The sequence below is a fragment of the Malurus melanocephalus genome, unplaced genomic scaffold (genome assembly GCF_030028575.1).
Source record: "Malurus melanocephalus ecotype Western Australia unplaced genomic scaffold, MMel_1.1 scaffold_246, whole genome shotgun sequence".
Taxonomy (NCBI): domain Eukaryota; kingdom Metazoa; phylum Chordata; class Aves; order Passeriformes; family Maluridae; genus Malurus; species Malurus melanocephalus.
Window position 1 is genome coordinate 737,828 of NW_026623478.1, and position 20,273 is coordinate 758,100.

General features: G+C 35.0%; 1 protein-coding gene across 1 annotated transcript in view; it reads left to right on the forward strand.

The window, feature by feature from the left end:
* IL1RAPL1 (interleukin 1 receptor accessory protein like 1) overlaps positions 1 to 20,273 on the forward strand; it is a 577,918-nt gene that overhangs the window by 416,732 nt on the left and 140,913 nt on the right. The window contains 1 exon segment of the mRNA XM_057375343.1: positions 7,068 to 7,142. Within this exon segment, the coding sequence (XP_057231326.1) occupies positions 7,068 to 7,142 (75 nt within the window).

Here is a 20,273-nt window from a genome sequence, read left to right on the forward strand (position 1 = left end):
TTTTTTTGGTTTTTTTTTTGGGGGGGAACAAATAGAATCCTGTCACTACAATTAAAGAAATCTTTTAGAATCAAAGGTTTTCTTTATTCCTTCCCTTTTTCTTTATAAGATCAAGATATAAATCCTAAGTCTGCCACACAGAAAGAGACCAAGAGCTTATCAMGATGTTAGGCTGATATTTCACTCAAACTGCTATACTCTCTGGTTCTTTCGTATTTCAAGGCTGTATTAACATCTGCCATGGCAGCATTTTGATTATTTGAACTTTTTCCATGGAGATGATCACTGGGAAATGTCACTGTGTGTTCAAGAAAACTAACATCTCCTTTGAAGTCACAGGGATAGCACAAGTGTCACATCAGATCCAATTAGAGATGAGCAGATAAYAAAAACCCCAACATCTGGCTGCATTTGCTCTTCTCCAGTATTCACTGTGTTGTTAATCACAGGGGATTCACAGGCATAAAATACYTTAAAAAGGAAGCATCTTCTTGGAAATATTCTTCCCATCTTCTACATTTCATTTTAGCAATGCCTCTTTCCAATATGCATCATGAAAACTTTTGCAACCTCTGTATTGATTACAGGTTGAGCTGTTTCTGCATTTCTTATAGGAAGGGCTWATATTCTATTCAAAGCATTATAAAGATTTTTTTTTTTTTAATTCTTATTTAAAAGTTAAGGCCTATAGGCACTTTGGGAAAAATGCCAAAAGATATTATTAGGTATGAGAAATAAAGACCGTTTTCATTTGTATGCCCAAAGCAATACAGGTGGAAATTCTTGTTTTGTTGGTTTTTTTTTCATCTTTTAAATGTGCTAAGGAGAAGACAATGAGTAAGACATAAACTGAAAGGAGAGACATTTTTGTCCCTCCATGCAAGATTTATGGGGACATTTCAGAAGATAAACGCTGATCTTCAGTTGGTCATAGTGGRAACTAAGTCACATTAGACAGCTCATTTGCTGTCATATATCTGTGGCTTCACACACACATTTTCAATATCCCTATATGTATCTGCCCTCGGTTTGAACTGCTTGATTCAGCSTTCACACACTGAGGCAGAATATTCTAACAGGGCTGCTGTGCAATTCATGCCATATGTGACTTTAAATGATGCCCCTGTGAATAAAAATTAATCTGAATGTAACAGAACTGAGATTTAAGGTTGTTAGAAGTCTCAAGAAGGTATAAAGAATTCCCTTCTTATGAAAAACCTTTCCATATATTTAGTTTTTAAAAGGCATTCATTTCTCTATTGATATATCTGAATACATAGGCCTATACCTATGTAAGGAGAAATAAAGAAAAAAAACAGCATCCTTGCACTGCATTACTTTTATTTTGCTCAGCTCACATTTACTCTGAGGAATCTCAGAGTTCTCAGTATCAATATTCATCTGAACAGTGACTGTGCAGATTAATGTTTCAAGACTGCAGCTGCAGGCTGCACATAATTAATTTTATTGCAATCCACTCTAGAGTACTGCTACTGCACTTTCTTTTACAGATGTTTCTATTAAAACAAAGAAACCAAACATAAAAGTATATATCAGTGTTTTTCAAGGCACTGCAATTATCAGCTGAATTGTTCTCATTTTTCCTYCTCKTCTCGTGATTACTAATGATTTCTGAATATGACCATTGATGTCAACTTTCCATAACTGATGGCTTTCCAATGGCAGTGCTTTATTTTCCAAGCCCTCTCATGAAGAAGATAATATAAATAYAACAATATAACAATATAAAACCCAAATCCTTTGCTTTACTTTAGTTTAAAACTTTCTCCACTGCTGTTGGCATAAGGTTATCATGCTTGGCAAAGCTTGAATAAATGTTGAGATGTRGTAGAAGAATGATGAGTGCACTCCATGCTCTTCACAGCCAGGCCCAGGACAACCCTGAGAGCACATGGAGCAGGCAGCAGTGCCAGGCACTGTCACAGAATCAGAGAATGGTTTGGGTTGGAAGGGATTTTAGATATTATCYAATTTCAACCYSTCTGCCATGGACAGGGTCACTTTCACTCGATCAGTTTGCTCAGGGTTCCATCCAGCCTGGCTTTGAACACCTCCAGGGAAYGGGGCATCCACAGCTTCTCTGGGTGACTTGTTCAGCTTTATGGTCAGTCAGACCCCTCTGTATCCTCCTCAGATTGCCCTCCTCTGACAGAAGTACCTTCTCTTCACAGTCATCTGCCTATGACAAATTTGGCTCAACAAATTCAGGAGAAAAAAGAAACACAGGCTCAGAAATTTAGCAGGAAAGTTCATCGGAATAAGGAATTCTTCAAAGTTTCTAAASKCAAATGAAGAGATGGGRAATCTTTTTGAACTGTGGGTTGAAYTCAAAGAAACATTGCAGASTTCTTGAAAAGAACTCCCCATCTCTGATGTCCTTTGATTTCAAAGTGCTGGAATATTTTCCCTTTGCATTGTAATGAATTCTTCCCCTTATTTAATCCTGGGCTAAAGTTACAATATCTTCCAGGGACATGTCAGTCATTTTTCTAAAAATGTTTTAAGTTCATAAACCTAAGAGGTTTAATCTCATTGTGTTATCGCAAATCTCAGAAAGATCAGAAGGATTTTTCATCCTCAAAAAGTAACTTTTGAATCAATAAAACAGTTGAACGAGAAATGTTCTAAAATATGTATAACTCAGACTGGACCAGTAAGGCAGCTCTTCCTGTGAATCTTTGTCCTGGAATGGAATGTCCAGACAATAAACTGGCTTTCCAATTTGCACACAATTCTACACAACCCCGTCTTCATCTGAGAAATTAAAACTGTTTGGAATTATTTTCAAGGGAGCACTTTGTAAAACAGACATAAACCTAGATCTTTGGAATTATYATTTTTCTATTATAAAGCAGCTCCATTTTGATGTCCAGATTAGTGCTATTTTATTTAACAGATTGAATTAAGATTTCTTCATTACATGTGTTAAAATCCAACACTTGGCTGGTGTCTCCAAATAATAATGTTTTGAACAGAGAAAATATATGTACATATCATGTGATCACGTTCATCTAAAGCTAAAGCTGCAGCGTAGGAAGAGGAATATGGAAGGCAGTGGCTGATGTAAAAATATTATTTTCTGGCCAGACTCCAGCTGGGTGACTGATTGTGGTGGCTCTCACTTTCATTACAACAAGACAAATTGTTCAATATGCTTTAAATGTACATCCAATCTGATAGACACGGAACGTGAATTTAGTCACTTTTTTCTCTGAGCAGGATCAATATGTCTGCAGCTGAACAGTATCTCTGAAGTTGTATATTAATTTTTAATAGATCTTCAGAATTGGTTACTTCACCTTTTTACTTTTTTAASTCTAGTTTGCTTCAAGTTTGACACGTATTTGTTTTCAAACCATTCATCAATGATGGTTCAGAAGTCAAACATAAGATGAGCTGTAAACTTGATTTATGATCAAACAGCTTTCCTTTAAGAGGCACTGACCTATCAAACCCCATTTTTTGGGGGGGAGAAATGTACCAATTTTGGTTAACTGTCTGGGATAACATTCTTGACTCTGAAGTGGGGGTGTTGGGGAGGTGTGGTGTGAAAAACAAAACCAAAAAAATAAAAAGAAATGGAAAGAGAAAGAAAAAAAACAAGAGAGAGGGAGGGAGAAGTGAATCCATGCATCAGTAGATAATAATATCCAGGAACTGAGATTCTTGCCAAGAGACTTGAGAATTCCCTCATGCAAGAATAGGAATCTGAGCACTCTGTTCCTCTTRTATGACAGCCATGTTGATAAGCACTACCTGGTGGGAAGAAGATCTTCTCTTTATATTTTTAAACATATTCAAAAGAATTTTTGTTCTTTGCATACAGTACAGAAAAGGAAGTGCTTTGAAATCCTGAATATTTTTGTAGGACATGAAAATTATTGCCTTCCTGCATCTATTTATATAAAAAAGAATAAAAGGCATTTAACTTGCTTAAGAGATCAGAGGTATTTGTGAGTTTTATAAATTTTGTTTCATTCTTGCTATTTAGTGAAAGTTTAGGAAGAAAGGATTAAATTATGATTTTGCTGTTCAATTTAGTAGATTGATAACTGTGGCTCAATATATCCATCTAAAAATAATCTTGATTTTGACTAGCCTCTCACATGACCTAGTTATGAAGTAATTAACCATGGTTTTAAGGATTTGAAAARGGAGTCACATAGATCTGCTCCAGAGTTTCTAAACTAAATGAGGATGGCAGTAACTCTGTGTTGTCCATTAGTGTTGCCATCTGTGGAGTGCAAACTTGAGAGCWGGAGAGGCAGCTAGAGAAATTCCCATCTCTGCATCAGTCAACAGGAATTAATATCCCAGAGCATATTTGCATAMATTTTTGGGCTAAGAAGTGGATAAAATAACAGGAACTAAAGGCCCTGACTGACTGAGGAAAAGCTTCATATCTTGGAAATTTTGATATTTTAAGCGTATCAAGTTATTARAATTTTTTTCCTTACCTATCTTACTCATATTCACAGTATTTCCCTAAAGCATTAAACKCTGRAATGCAGAGTACCCCGGGGTACTTYCACTTTTCCAAACAGGTGAAGGAGTTGGTCTTGGGAAATGTGATTGCCTGTAGTATAGACATGCAACAGTGTGAGTTTGGTAGACCTCAAAGGAATGCAATGCTGGGATTCTTTCCCCAATTTAGAGTTCTTAGAGTTCCCGTATCTTACTAAATATTAAATCTTACTGGCCACAAACATTGCTAACTATCACTTTAAACTAAATATATGACACAATTAACTTCTATTGTATCTTTGTTTTACTCTTGGTTAGGGGGTTTATGAACTCCTGGAGGGTGGGACAGAGTGCACTCTCAGAAAAAATGAAAATAATGGGTCACAAAGTAGAGAAAAGAGATGCTCCTTCAGGAAGCCTTGAAAAGTTGGAGAAAATCATGGAGTCTAACAAAGTCAAAACTCATACTTCTGTGGAAGGATGATTTATCTCCATACATCCTGGGCCTATTCATTTAAAAATAGAAAGCCTCTTAGAGACCTGAAATACAGGACCATAAAAGTAATCATAAAAATGTTGCTTAAACTGATAAGAAATTCTGGTTCCTAATCTACTTATTTGTTGCATTCAAATTAACTCTACCAGTTACTATATCTTTACTTACAATGAGGGAACTTTGCTCACAGTTTCAAAACAGATTTAGAAAAACAGTGACTCAGAAGACATTATCTGATGAATAGTAATTGAGTTGAGAAAGACAGAACTGCAAAATTAAATTTAAAATCATAGTGGATGTTTAAAAAATGGCAATGTGCTGATGAATTATGAGCMTTTACAGAGAAGTTAGGAAATGGGAATGACTAATTTTACAGTTTAAGAAGAAAATATATTTTGAATCTTYTTCCCTTCCACCCACTTTAGCCTTCAAGGAAAGACAAAAAGAGAGAGAGAGRGACAAAAGAGGTAAAAAGAATTAACATTGGTATAAAGAAAAATAACAGCCCAGAGATGATTCCAGAATTTCTCACAGCTGGAGCTCTTTCCAAAGTCTGCAGTGCAGCATGATTTCCCATAGATACAAGAAGCTGTAAGAAGAATGTGCTGAGAAGAGGTTTGCAGACCAAGTACATGTCTTTTCCCATTCCTGAATTTTGATTCATTGCTAGATCTGATGGATAAACACCCCTGATACCAACTGAGTGGGTTTATGCTCTTATCATATAAAGGATAATCTCTGCAAAGCAGAAACATAAGTTGATAATGATTCCATACTGTAATTATTGTAAAGTTGGAATTCATGCTGTATATTTTTAAGAACATTGATCATTTACTAGAAGACCAGAGGAAACATGGTAAAAAGAATGCAACTAAACCTCTCCTGCTATTCCAGTGGCAGGAGATGAGTGTGCTTGGTAGATCAAGCCCATACACATATGGGTATGTGTGTGTGTCAGTAAAAAAAAAGAGCATTGATTTTGACAAGTTGAAGGGAACAAATATTCTGGAGCTGTATCAAAATGTCAAATATATTTTAAATCCAAGACAGCCCATAATCTGTGTTAAAAACTGAACTAAGAATTGATGTTGAAAAGCAAAATATGAAAACGTTGCAGGTGATCAGAAAAGTTGGAAATTCCCCATGMAAATTTACTATCAGTATTAAAGGAAAAAAATTGCCATTCTTTTTTTTTCATATGACATGCACTTATCTGTCAGACACAGTAGAGTACATTTGCAAATAACCACAAAAATAGTAATAATCAATGTCACTTCTATGAATTAAGTATAAAGATGTTATATTTAGTAGGATAGCATGATTTATATAAATGTATGGTCTGAACACACTTCAACAACCTTCAGAAGGTTTTTGACCACYACAAAACTCTTTCTATTCCACTATTACATAAGTCTGCTGAGATTATTTCTGGGTAGAACAAAAGAGAGGAGGGAAGCCATCTTATTAGGATTTTTAATATTATTTCATTGTATTMATTCTATGGATTTTAAAAACTTAGCCTTTTTCTAGTGCTCCACTTTGCAAAGGGCTGGTGATACCTTTTTAAAATAAAATTTTCATCAAATATTTAAAATTCTTTTACTGTAACTTATTTTATGCTATTTATCTGTTCATGGCTATATTTTATAGAAAAGTAAATATCACAGCAAAATATGAAATTCTGTTTAATATTTGTGAAAATAGAAAATTGCAATGTCAATGCACTTTTGGTGGGGTTTTTTTGGTTGGTTGGTTGGTTGGTTGGTTGGTTGGTTGGTTGGTTGGTTGGTTGGTTGGTTGGTTGGTTGGTTGGTTGGTTTAGGGTTTTTTGTTTTTTTTGTTTTGGTGCTTGTTTTGAGATTTTTTTTGTGGGAGTTTAAAGAGGTCACTTTTTTAAATAAAAGGGCCTTTAATTTTGGTGCYCTATTTACTGTCTAAGCAAAAACATTTACTGCCACTGAAGGCATGAACATTATTGAAASAAAAGAAAAACCAAAGCCTTCCTGAAACAATAGGTATAAAACCATGTCGTAGTCTATCCAATAATAATCAGRACACTATATATGTGAATTTCTTTCTTTTCTAGCACCACTAACAGATAAACCACCAAAGCTTTTACACCCCTTGGAGAGTAAGCTAACAATTCAGGAGACCCAGTTAGGTAAGTCTCRAACAATCTCTGTTCAAATTGTATGAAGATATTTGATGAGCTGATGTATGATGGTAATGTGATGGCATGTTGGCATTRTTTATTTAAATGAAAAGGCATTAAACACATGTTGATTTCATGAAGAGATGCATGATATATCATCTAGAAGACTGTTGCTCACAAGAAAAAAAAAATCTTAATAATTAATTCTGAATGCTAAGCTTTTGATTACTGACCCTCGGTTTCACCGTTGTTGAAAGTTAATATTTACAAGTGTATCTGAACTTTTCTTTCTAAACTTACCCTTTATCTATACAWGCTTACTGTGGGATTCATTGAGATTTTGTGATTTTAAGTTCTGCTTGGAAGTCTTCTGTGCTTTGGTGGCTGCTTACAGAATTGCAAAGATATTCTGTGATTACAAAGGTTGTGCTGGTCAAATCATCTAGGAAACAGTAATGTTACCATAACAGCATCTGATAATTCTGAATGCATGGGTATTAATGTATAGATAAATGAAGAGAAATTGTTTCATGAAGAAGGAATTTTGTTTCACCTCTTCTAGTCTAGCAGCTGGTGGGTGTGATTGGTCCCTTTAGTGTCCTACTGCTGCAGAGGTAATTAAGGCACACCAAAACTGAGTGCATGAGTTACTGGAGTTTGCAGGATGTAGCAATTTATCTCTTTTGTGGGTTGGCAATGAGGGCAACTTGTAAGAAACAAACAGTAGGTTACACTGGAATTATGCTTTGGTGTCGGAACAGTAACCTATTCATAGTTTTTCTAGCATGTTGGTTACTGGAGAAAATGGAAACCAATCTGGTGGAAACAAATCTTGTAGAAGAAAATATATAGAAATCTCACAGAAAAAAATACTGCAAGCTTAGTACATTCTGCAATGCAACATCAGAAAAAGCAGAAGGCTTGCAAATTAATTCTGACAGTCATTGGCAGAGCATTTTATTTTGTGAATACAAGCTTATGGCTAGTAGAGGCCAGAGAAAAACATCTTTGCTTTGATATTAATAAACTATTATTTCTAATGGTTCATGCTATCAGGTACAATTCTGATATGCTCATATACATTTTTTTTTTTTCAGAAATTATTGTATAGAAAAGGAGAGATGTAGCATGTTTCCTTCTAGAGCTRCTTTCTGTTGTTCTGAAGGCATTGGTTCTTATTCATGGACTCAGAAAACCTTTCCTGTATGACACAGGAATAGGGGAAAGAGAGCAAAGTAGCTCTACACACTTGTTTTTGAATTAATGATTGTTTCTAAGATATTTTGATGAAAAAAAAAAAAAAACTCCAAGAAACTAAAAGGCAGAACTTTTCTGGACTTTGATGTTGTCTTACTGTATGGTGAGTCTATTTCAAGAAGAGTGTAATTTTCAATGGCTAGTCTATGTCTATGAATTTTAGAATTAATCTTTTGATTTCTCTTAGTTTTGAGAAGCAGATCAAATAATTTGAAGAGATGGGTTTGAATAAGACACTTTTCAGAAAACTAAATAGCTGTTGATGGATATAAAAGAGTTAACTTGAAAATGTCACTGAGTCACAGCTGAGAAAGTCTGACTGTAAATTATTTGAAGTTACAGTACTTAGCCTTATATCAAGAAACTACAAGAATATATTAATTTGTTGTTTAAAAGCCTGTGAGAACTGGAAAAAGTGAAAAAATTTGATAGTTCCCTAACATGAAAACCATGTTGTTACCCTCTTAGATGTAATGCTTTGGTCCTAATGGATAGCCTTCAAAAGTTCTGTGTTTCCCTGAGGAAAGCCAGTGTTCATTTCTGGGGGTCAGTTCACACCTTGAAAAAGATGCAGCACATTTAAAAGTTGGAATAATGCTGAGATTCACTTAGGTAGTTGCTGAAGCCAGAAGAATCTTACCCAGCTCTGTCTTGGGGTGACCACCCATGTTGCAGACCAGTCCAGACACTGCCAGAAAATGTCACTCCTCCAGAATGTGTTTGGGATGGTGTGTTTGTCCCTTAATTGGAAAATAAATGTGTTGGTGGGTACTGGAGAATGGAATGGTTGGCCTTCCCATTTAAAATGAAAAGACACAACAAGGAGCTGAGAGCTTGGGATAGTCCAGGATTTCTTTAGCAGGTCCTCAGTTGGTGAGGACCTGGGGCAATCCCTGCTCTCCTCGCACATTTCTGTCCTTCTTGCCTTGCAGTCCTCAAGCTTGAGCTGGAAATTAGACAGATTACACGTGTCAGGGAATGTTCTGGGAGGTCCATTCCTACTTTACAGGGGTCTGTGTGGCTCCAGGTGCACATGGTGTGCTGAAAAGTCAGTAGTGATGGTTTCACCTCCAAACCTTCCCCTGTGGATTGGTGCTGGGCACACTTCTGAGAAAGACCTCAGTGATCCCARTGTGTTTTCTGTTGAAAGAGCTACTGGAGTTCAGTTCTTATACAGAACACTTCCATGTACCTGAATCAAGGTGTATTTAACTCCTAAAACACATGTAAGATATTTTTTTATGCATTTGGTTCCAGTTGCGGGGTGACAGAGATATCTGACATTTGTCATTGAGACATAGTGGCTTCATTTATGCAACAGCAATAAAAATCAATGTCCTGGGACCACAGACCTTGCTTGGCTCCCACAAAACAGCATCAGACTGAGAGGTGGCTGCAGGAGGGAGTTTCTCTAAGGGATGACTGATGCAACCTAAATCAGCTGCAGTCTGACTTGGTAATGCAAAGGGTGAGAAACCAGAGCTGGAGAATCACACAYTTCAATCAAACCTCAGCTCCCATTTCTCTCAAGTTATCCACAGCAGGTTGGGGAAAAGGTGGTGTGTTATTCAGTTGGTGTTTGGGAGTGTGTTAAACACAGCTGCACTGCAATCAGCAACTTTAGAGTCACAGGTATCAAGAGAACTCATCAGAAATATCTTTATATTGCACTGAATAGTAACCAGAAGTGCACAAGATAGAAGCACAGGATAAAAATTGAGGGAGAAGTTAATTTTTCAAAGGCTTTTCATAAAAACAGCATGAGAGAGCCAAGGAATGAAGTAGAGAAAACATAGATGAGGAAAGAAAGATTAGTTTCTGTACTTTATGTTTTTTGTTTGTTACTTCACTTCCAATTTTGCAACCAATTACTTAATCCTGCTGCAAGGACAAATATGCTATTTTCTTTTAAGGTTTTCTCCCGTTTAAAGGGCTTTTAGGTAGATATGTGACCCCCCCAATAAACTATTTCTCTGGAATCATCATCTCCAGATAAAATATTGTGTTAAATACAGTCTTCAAAAGACTGTGTCCTGCAAAGCTTGGAACTGTAAAAAGAAGAGTGTTTTCCATGCAGCTCTGAGCCCCTCTGTGGTTGAGGAAAAAAGCTGACAATGAACAGGAGGCCATGGAGGCAGGGCATGGGAATGAGGAACATGATAACCAAGGCACTGCACTCCACAATATTCTCCTTCTTACCTTCAACATGCTAACCAAATCAAATGTACAAATCCCTGCTAACATAAAACCCCCTTGTTATTAGAATGAAAACACAAACCTGAGAATACAAACACAGACTTGTTCAGGAAGGAATTAATTAACATTGTTTCTTACATATAAAAATTTTTAAAATTTGTGTAACTGCTGTTTTAATTCTAGAGTCATATAGATGTTATGTATTTCTGATAGAAATATATAATATCAATTATATGAAAATTTCTTTTAAAATAATATTTTGTATTTTTTTAATTGATAAGTTCTAAGTCTTTTCAGTTTCATTTTTCAGGTTACACTACTTTTCTCACACAACATTGTCCAATATCTGTCCCCACTCAAGGAAGCAAAGAAAACTTCTAGCCTTACTCAAGAAAATCTGATTTTAGTATCCAGTTGGTTCATCTCACTTTACTAAAGAAGACAGATGTGATTCCACAACAAACAGTAATGAATCTCGATTTTAAAATTGCAAAACATGAAATAATTATTTTAGACATCTCACAAGATAGTTAGCCTCTGTTCTCCCCACTTTTTCAGTGTGTCCTGGTTCTGCACAAGGCTGTAATTTGACATGCCAAAATTCAGCCAGAAAAATAAAGCTATTGTTGCATTATTTTTAGCCAGATAGGCTTGATAGTAGAGATGAGAAACAAAAAAAAATCAATAGAGGAATAAAGTATTTTCAGCACTATATGAATGGACTTAAAAGATAAGTTTGCACAGGAATCAAAACAATTCCCCTGTCATTTGAATAAAGTGATTTTTCCTGAATTGTATCCAACCCAAAAACTTACTCGTGACCAAGTGCACAGTGAATACCTGTGCTGTTTTTATCTAGGGCATTATTTTGATAAAATTAAATTGACTATTACATAGCCAATGGGGGTTTTCCTCTTTCTTCCCCTTCTCTGCATAGATTCAAGAAAAAAAAATATTTGATCTACTTTTAATATATTATTTCTAAAGTAGTAGTAGGAAGAATCTCCAGATCAAGGGCAGGAGAAAAGAATGCTGCTTCCTTTAGAACACTGTGTTGTCATAAAAATCTTCAACACAAATTGACCTTGTTAAGGAGAAAAACCCTCCTTTACTAGATTAATCACTCAATGTATAAATAAATAAACTAAAATGATATGAAATAATTAGCAATCAATTCCAGGATGGAAATTGAATTGAAAGAATACTGAGAATTTTAAGTTTTATTTCTACAGACTTCATGTAAATGCTCTATTCAATATTTTTTTTTCATTCTATGAAGAATTTTAAGTTTATTTGGTTACACAACCATCTTTAAACAAAATTGAACCTTTTTTTTGACCATATGATTCAACTGGATGATTGTTGTTTGATATACTCTATGATCAGATTGATAAAATATGGGCAACAGTTGATTATGGGAATAATCAATACTGTAAATTCAAAATTTACTTCACACACATTGTCTAATTTGTTTCCATTTACCTAAGAGCTGGGATTTTCTTTTCAGAAAACAACTCGGGGTGTTTTTTCAAAAAAAAAAAACTTAAAAAGTCTTTTTTTTCTGTTTGAACTATTTATCGCAAAAAGTTAGATTTAAACAAACTAATGTTTTAAGAGAATGCTTTCATTGRGAAATTTATAACCTCACTGCTCTTAAATGTTTTGGTTTAATATTATATCAAAATTTCTGGGCTAAATTTTAATTTCATATACTCATCACAAGTTCCAGTGGAGAAAACTTTGCTGAAAAAATGACATAGTTAATGACTTAACTGCAAAGTAGCACCTGAAAAGTGAAGTATTTGAAACCTAGTGTAAATGGATAAAGACTATTTCTACTATCAGCACATGGAAAACAAACAAACAAACAAACAAACAAACAAACAAACAAACAAACAATAAAACAAAACAAAAAACAAACAAACAAACAAAAAACAAAACAAAAAAAACCAAAACAAACAAACAAACAAACAAAAAAAAAAACCTGAGAAAACCACAATGAAACTTCAAGCGAAGAATTAAAAGCAAACAAACCAACCAAAAAGTGTCTGATCATTTCGCCAAGACATACAAAAAAATATAAATCAACCATTCAGGAAAATCATTCACATGACAATATTTATCTAACTCTGGTTAAGGCAGAAGTTTGCATATTGCTGTCAATTTTGCTGTCTTTTTGAAAATGATGATAGATACACCAACCAGTTCAAGCCCTGTTGTTGTAAGCTCTGAGGACCATTAGGGGTAAGACATGGAAAAATGGAGAGCTCATGAAGCATCAAAACCAGCAATAATAACAGCACTGAGAGGGTTTTATTTAATTTGAGTAAATTTAGCAACTGTATTATCTTCTGGGTTTTGTAGATGTGTGTAAAGAGGATCATTCGGTTGGAAGAGAAGAAAAGAAAAAAAAAGTTTTTATTTGTCTGAACCAGTGCTTCACAGAAAAGTTAAGAATATCAAAATACCTATTTTAGCTTTGTGTGCATTTTTTTCAGTCAAATGAGATACAATCTGATCAAAATTGCATATAGGCTCTTTTACATGTTCTACTATTTTTAATTTTTTTCTTGCTATTTCAAATTCAGCTTTCAAATTTCAAATGGAGAAAAATAGCATAAAAATGTTCTCCCAACAAATGTCTTGACTCAGAAAAAGTAAAAAATCTAGTGATAAGGGAGGTTTTAATCTCTAAAATATCATTAAAAACAAACAAACAAACAAACAAACAAACAAACAAACAAAAGTGGTTTGCAAGGTACCATATACTCCCTTCTTTAAACTTTCAATCTCCCAATTGCATTAATCCAACAATTCTGTAGCTGAGGCTGTCCATGAAGACCCAAATATAGTTTACTAAAGAGACAATAAATGAGTCAGAAACATTCAACTGCACTAAGGAAGAGCTTGTAGTTACAGCTCAGTGACAACATGTSAACTGATTTTCCTTCCACTCTTTTTTCCTAATTTAATCAAATGCTAAAAGGTCATGGTTAAGATATTAAAAGTAGCATATGTATTTTAAATGCTTCTTTCAATGTTTCTTTTTCTTTCTTTATGCATTTGTCTCTGAGAATAAATATGTATACATGTGTCCCTAATTTCTCCCTATATATATAGACAATATATTTATTTAAATATGGACAAAACTTGACAAAGCATTTGTTAAAATTTTATCCCACTTTATCAGTGCTTTCTCTGGGAGACATGTATCTGATTTAATGGTGGAATAGTAAAACTTCTTTATTCAAGCTAGGTTAWGATCTATTGAGAAATGTCTGCTCTAGAGGGTGTTATAAACCATACTTATCAGTGTTAAACATCTAAATAAGATTTAATGAAATCAACAGTGTCTGTTAGGAYCTCTGCAGCTATGGACATTTGATTCTTCATGTACAGATTAGATAAATGAGAATATTCTCTTTCAGATTGTTTATGCAATACAACCATTTTATTTTGATAATAAGAGAGAAGACTATGGAACCTGAGGAGACTTTCCATATCAGCTGGAAAATCATCCAGAGGATTGGGTTCCTATTTAAGWCTTAAATAATCAAAAATCATATTCTAGTTCCTTCTAGTGGAATGAAATATAATCAGRTACAGCAAAACTTTTGTAGGAATAMTCTGTGRAAGACAGCAGGATAKAACTTATCATAACCAAGATCATAATAACTACAGAATACCACATACCAAGAAATGCAATTTAGGCACACACTGCACCTGMTTTCATGTCAAATTATAGTCCTAAAAAGAATGTAATTTAATAAATTTGAAACATCAGCAATCACATTGTTCTGTGATCATTTCTTGCCAGATTTTTGCTTCAAGCTATACTTTGTGTTTCTGAATTATGTGTAACAACTTCATCATGTCTGATCCTGAAAAACACAAGTGTTTTTTTTGCATTAAAAAATCCCCAAAAACATGTTTCAATGGTACTATGCAAAAACATTAAGATGTTAAATAACAAATGTCAGTCTCAAAATTTGATGSTGCACATCACCATCAATAACTATATATTAATTATTTAACTCCTCCAAAGTATCCTGCTCTAGAGATACAGATCTCTTGTGAGTAACAAAGGTAATCATATGKAAAGCTGATCTCAAAAATAAGGTATTGGTGAAATGGCAAAGAGTAGTAGAGTTTTCACTCAGGAATTTACAGCTTTTACAGGAGTTAGTCTGCTTTCCAGTTCTAGAATAAATGCTTTCCAGCCTTGTTGGTAAAACCAGCACGTGTTCATGCAGTTYAAACAAGGAGTAGTTCTACATGAAGCTGCATGGAACATTGTTTTTGTCTTAGACATACTCTGGATTTGTRTTAATATTTAGTGCTGCACACAAGTTTCATTCTGAAAATTTAATCTAAATTTGCATGCATTCTTAATAGCAATAATTATCRAGGCTTTGACAGCTTGTCATGTCAATAGAAAATGAAAAATTGTTTGAAGGAACACTAAGGGTCTGGAGGGCYTAAATGCTTTTGATAAAGTCATAGTTTAGAACATAGCATATTTTGAAGCAATCTGCTGAACAGGATCTTTTATATATTTGTTAACAGATTTGTAACACTGACATTTCAGATTGTGTGTGCTGAAGTGTTATTCTTATCTGTTTTCATAGGATGTTATGGATGAATACACAAAGTATATCATCCCAAGATATAATCAACACATATTTTTCATAAATATCCAATTTGTTAGCTATTTAATCATATATATTTAATATCTGAGGAACTTGCGAATAAAAAAGTACTTACACAAATTCAATTTGATTATATATAGCATAATTGGCATTAAAAATGGAAGTAATCCAAATAACAGCTTACATATGTATTATATAGCAATATAGTTGTTAGTAATGAATGCCTGATGATGAACTATATCTCAGTGCACTCCTTAGTTTTGGGGTAGGCTTGAAAATATCAGGATATGCATGGGTATTAGTCTAAATTTCACATTGACAAAAAGTGACCAGCAATATATTTAACATTCACATGCCAACTTTAACTGGTGTCCTGTATCCATCTTAGAATGCTCTAAAGAGTTAGAAACAAAATATAACATAGCAATATTTTCCACAATCTGTCCTCTTTTAATTTTTTATTCTTTTGCCTGAGGTATGATTCTGACAATGGGCAGCTTAGGTACTTTTGTTCTTTCCACACAAGAAAGTGAAATGTCACCTGAAACAAGGGGTTCATTCAGTCTTAGTTTTCATGCCAATCTGAAATTATACAGAAATAAAAGACCAAATGCAAAAAAAAAAAACACCTCACTGAACACTTCACTGAACTCAGAGAGCCATTGAGAACCATGGAGTTAGGAATTTAGAGGAGAGAAAAGGCATTCAGTTCAAGATTTACATCTTGAGCATCTACCTGGAGCTCTGCAGTAAATGTCACCTTCCATTGAGTCCCTCATTTCAGCAGCTTCAAGTACCCTTCACACAGTGATGTGCTCTGTTACCAACATGCTGCTGTCATGCCAACAGCTAGTTTACAACAACTGAAAATATTTGTAGGAAAAGAAGTATTAGAAAAATGTTATCCTCACCACTAAATAAAACGTATCAAGTGACTATTCATGTTCACTAAAGAWATAAATGAAGGGCACACTTCAGTTAACCACATTAGGCTTATTTAGAAAAAAATTATAACAAGCATTGCAAAATTATTTCTCTGTACATTAATGTAATGAATAGATTGGAGATGTGAGGCTGTAGGGTCATATGTTTTGTTTCTTTCAYAGCTTTCAAAGCAATTAATTTAATGTAATAAAGGCTTGTAATTTTTAATCATTCATTCACGGTCCGATTTTTCATGAGATATCTAAGAGCATGCATGGTACATTTCTCCTCATTAACAATCAAAGGAGGATTAGCTTCTTGGTGCTGATTTTTAATATGTTCAGAGATTGATACAAAGATACCTATAGGTTTACAGCAGAGAATTTTTTTTTGGTTTCTGTTTGTGGTTTTAATCTCCCACTAGTTTCTATTAAAAAGAACATTCATCCCACTTAAACAAAGATTAGAGGATTTCTGTTTGGAAGACTTTTTCAAAAATAAAGACATTCAATACTCATAAAGCAAGACAGCTTAAAAATACTGCAGACAGTACTGTATTTTTTTTTTACCTTTTTCAAGTGGCAGTTAATCTCACAACTGATATTTTATCATAGCTACAGGATCCAAAGTGCCATCTACAGTCTTCCAATGGCTTGAAAAGGTCAGGAACTTAAAAAAGCTTATAAATGTAAATACTTTCCATCATATGAGCACTCAAATCACTGAGATTATTCTTCTTTGCAAAAAAACAAACAAACAAACAAAAGTTGCATTTAGAAGGGCAAATGAAATGATTGATCGTTATCTTTTTTCAGGATGTTGTTCAGAATAATTTACTTACTACAGTGCACACACATGCAAATGTATTAGCAACAATAATAGTTCAACCTAGTTTAAATAAAAAATAAATGAGGAATAAAATGTTATTGTAGCAGTTACTGGAGGGACTCATAMAAAGCATAACTCAGTGTATTTGAAAGATTTCTCTAAGAGTGTTGATACCCATTACCAATCACTGCCTGGGTTTTAGTTTATAATACTTTCATCCTTTTTCAGAGTTGTTTGGTTTGAGGGGTTCCTTATAGTGTCTCCTTGAGGTAARGAGGAAAATGGAGGTAGAAAATGGAGTTTGATTTCCAGGGCAGACTGAGCCAGCAGTTCAACAGGGAAGTGATTCTACAGGCTACTTTTATAGAAGAAAGAGGCCTGAGGAGGAGGGAAGTTTTGCCATTGTTTCTTACAGCTTCTGGATGTGCAAAACACGTCCTTGGTCTCTTGTTTTCTGTTTAAAATGAGTCGCAGTCACCATGAAAGCAAAAATTGCCAAAAGAATCCCAACACGAAATCCTTTTTAGGGTAAATTGCACAAAACCCATTAAGAGACCTAACTTCTGCTACTGTCAATACCTTTGTGTTCCTTCTATTTATATGTTATGAACAGTGTTCACTATTTTTTTTTTTCTTTTCAGTTAGAGACCTCTGGCTCAAATAGGCTCCTGAATTAGTCAGCAGAGCCTCTGGAGAGGACACAATTTCAGCTGGCAGCTAGGTTATCCTTTAATGGTGTGATGTTTCATGATGGCTTTAAAGAGGTGTAAATCTGTGCTGCTCTGACACCGGCCCCCTGTCACACTCCTCTTGTTTCATCCGGCTCCAGCACTYTTCCTCACAGGGCTGAAAAGCAATTCAAAGGAAAGAGGGCCAATTTAGGCTGGATGGATTTTGCCATGCTGATGGTGAGGTGATGCAACAAACCCTGGTGCCAGCACATGGTGAGAGTGGGAGATAAAGCCAGGCAGAAAGGGTGGCAGAAGGTGCTTTGGTTCAAACTGATTATGAAACACCGCTCTAAGTCAACACTGCAGGCTCCCAAAAAGGTCAATATCGATCAAGAGGCACCTGTGTGCAGAAATCATATCACACCAGAGTGGAACTGCTCTGCATGCACCTTGGCAATCTTCTCATCAAGGTGGCTTTTCGTGCACCTTGGCAAACTCACAACTTGCTCCATTCACTGTGCAGGATTTTAGAAATTTATTTTTTGGGCATCTGGTGTGACATACCTGAACTTGGAGTGTGTCAATGTCTTCTTCCATGATAGCTCTACAAAGCGGGTGAATGAATACCAGGCTTTCAAAAATRTTTAAAATATAGCTTTCAGAAGCATTTTATATTGAGCCTTTTAAACACCAGATTTATATAAGAGGAAATTTAAAAGGTATGGTATATCATAGAAATTTATAGCCCGGGTCTTCTAATATGTTTGCATTTTTGACTGCTAAATCCATTGAAATGTAGTTCTATTAACTGAGAGGTGTTAATGATTTACAATGCCCGTGACAAGGAATTATTCCATCATTATTTTGATATTATTTAAAGCTATACATGAATCACACTGCTACTTAATTGATTATCTGGTATCCAGTTACAGAAGCTTGAGAGCAAGGCAGACATTTAACTGTGAGAAAAGAAAAAAGGATATTACTCATATCAACTCTTTAATTAAATGTTAATTTAATTTTGTTTATCCATTGTTCTTTCTCCCTCTCCTTTGTACTCATCAAAATGAGAAAAAAGCATACTGGATGATGGTTCTTGTTTTTCAGCAGAAGAGTACATGATAAATTAGTGATATTGARAACAACATAGCAAATCATTTTTGATGGTCATGCCTACGCAGCTCAGCAAAATTTAAAGACAATTTTAATTTTGGGAGATRACATTTTCTTTGGAACTTTTTCAGTCTTTTAATACATCAGAAGACCTCCACAACTTTTTATTTGTTCCTCATATTGGCATGAAAAAATATAAAATTGTTTCTGCATTTGAAACATTGCTTTTTCTTTAAAAAAATGCATTGATTTTAATACAACCTGCCYAGTAAGGTTGTTGACTCAACCACGTCTGTACAGTACATTGAGAAAGTATTGTGTGGCTAATGCTAGGATAGAGGGATGTCTTATTTTTACTTTTGTCTGACTTTATGTTACAGTTATAATGTTACAGTCACAATTATGAAAGAAAATGGTTCCAAATTAATAATTCTAAGAGTAAATCGCATTTGTTTTGAAGTTCTTCCCTTTTTTCTTCACCCTTTTCTGTAGAAAAAGAGAGCTGCTATGTCCTTGCTGCCAAACTACCAAAGCCCCAMCCTCACCTCATTCAGTGAGTGATTACATCCTTTTTCTCCATTTTTCCTAAGCTTTTGATGTCATTAGAAGTAGAGCTCCAGCCTGAAGTCGCTCAAAAGGGAAGACTGTACCAAGAGACAGTCAGTATCTCTGAGTTTGAGCGTCCCCTCCGTTGACCTTTAGAGGTGTTATCGATATCATGGCGAGGTGGCGTCGTTGCCTGATCCTCACTATCGCTGCCCCTCTCTCCATTTTTGCATTGTGCCAATCTGTTAACAAGTGTGGGTGTGGACCAGCTCCTCTGAGCTGTCATAATATCCCAAGGCATGAAATGCAATTCATSAGGTTCAGTATGATTCCTTTGGAATTAACCTAATGGATGAGCGGATACAACGTGCTGAACTGCCGGCAGCAATTTACGAGCAACCCACGGGTGAAACTAAAGACTCAAGTAGTTAGAGATGTCTGAAGAGGGAAACTGGTGCATGCATAATTGCTGGTTACTTCGAGGTCTCTTAATTGGGGTCTGGAGTGTGGCTGACTYGCAGATGAGCTGAGCCTCAGCACTTGACCCCAGCAGCATTTGCTGTGACACGCGTTCAGCGCGYGGTGAGTGGATGGGAAATCATTGCTGAAGTTTAAGACAGCAGGGTTTTTTTTTTTTTTTGCTTTTCAAAAGGCTCACAGTGCGTGTTATCACCTGCTGTGGCACAGAAGATGTTTTGCAATTCCTTGAACTGTGGTRCCACGTTTGTGATTTGAAGAAAATACTGAATCCTTACYAAATCATCTGATATAATTTTTGCCTATTGAATATGTGACAGCTCTTTCACTATTAGTAATGATTAATTAATTTATTTATAATTAGTAATATACCTAACCCCAAATTCATTATCTGTCATAGAGGTGAACATGTATACATAAATTTACCTTATTTAGAAAAATGCAAAGTGATATTATATCTGAATTAAAATTTTGGGGTT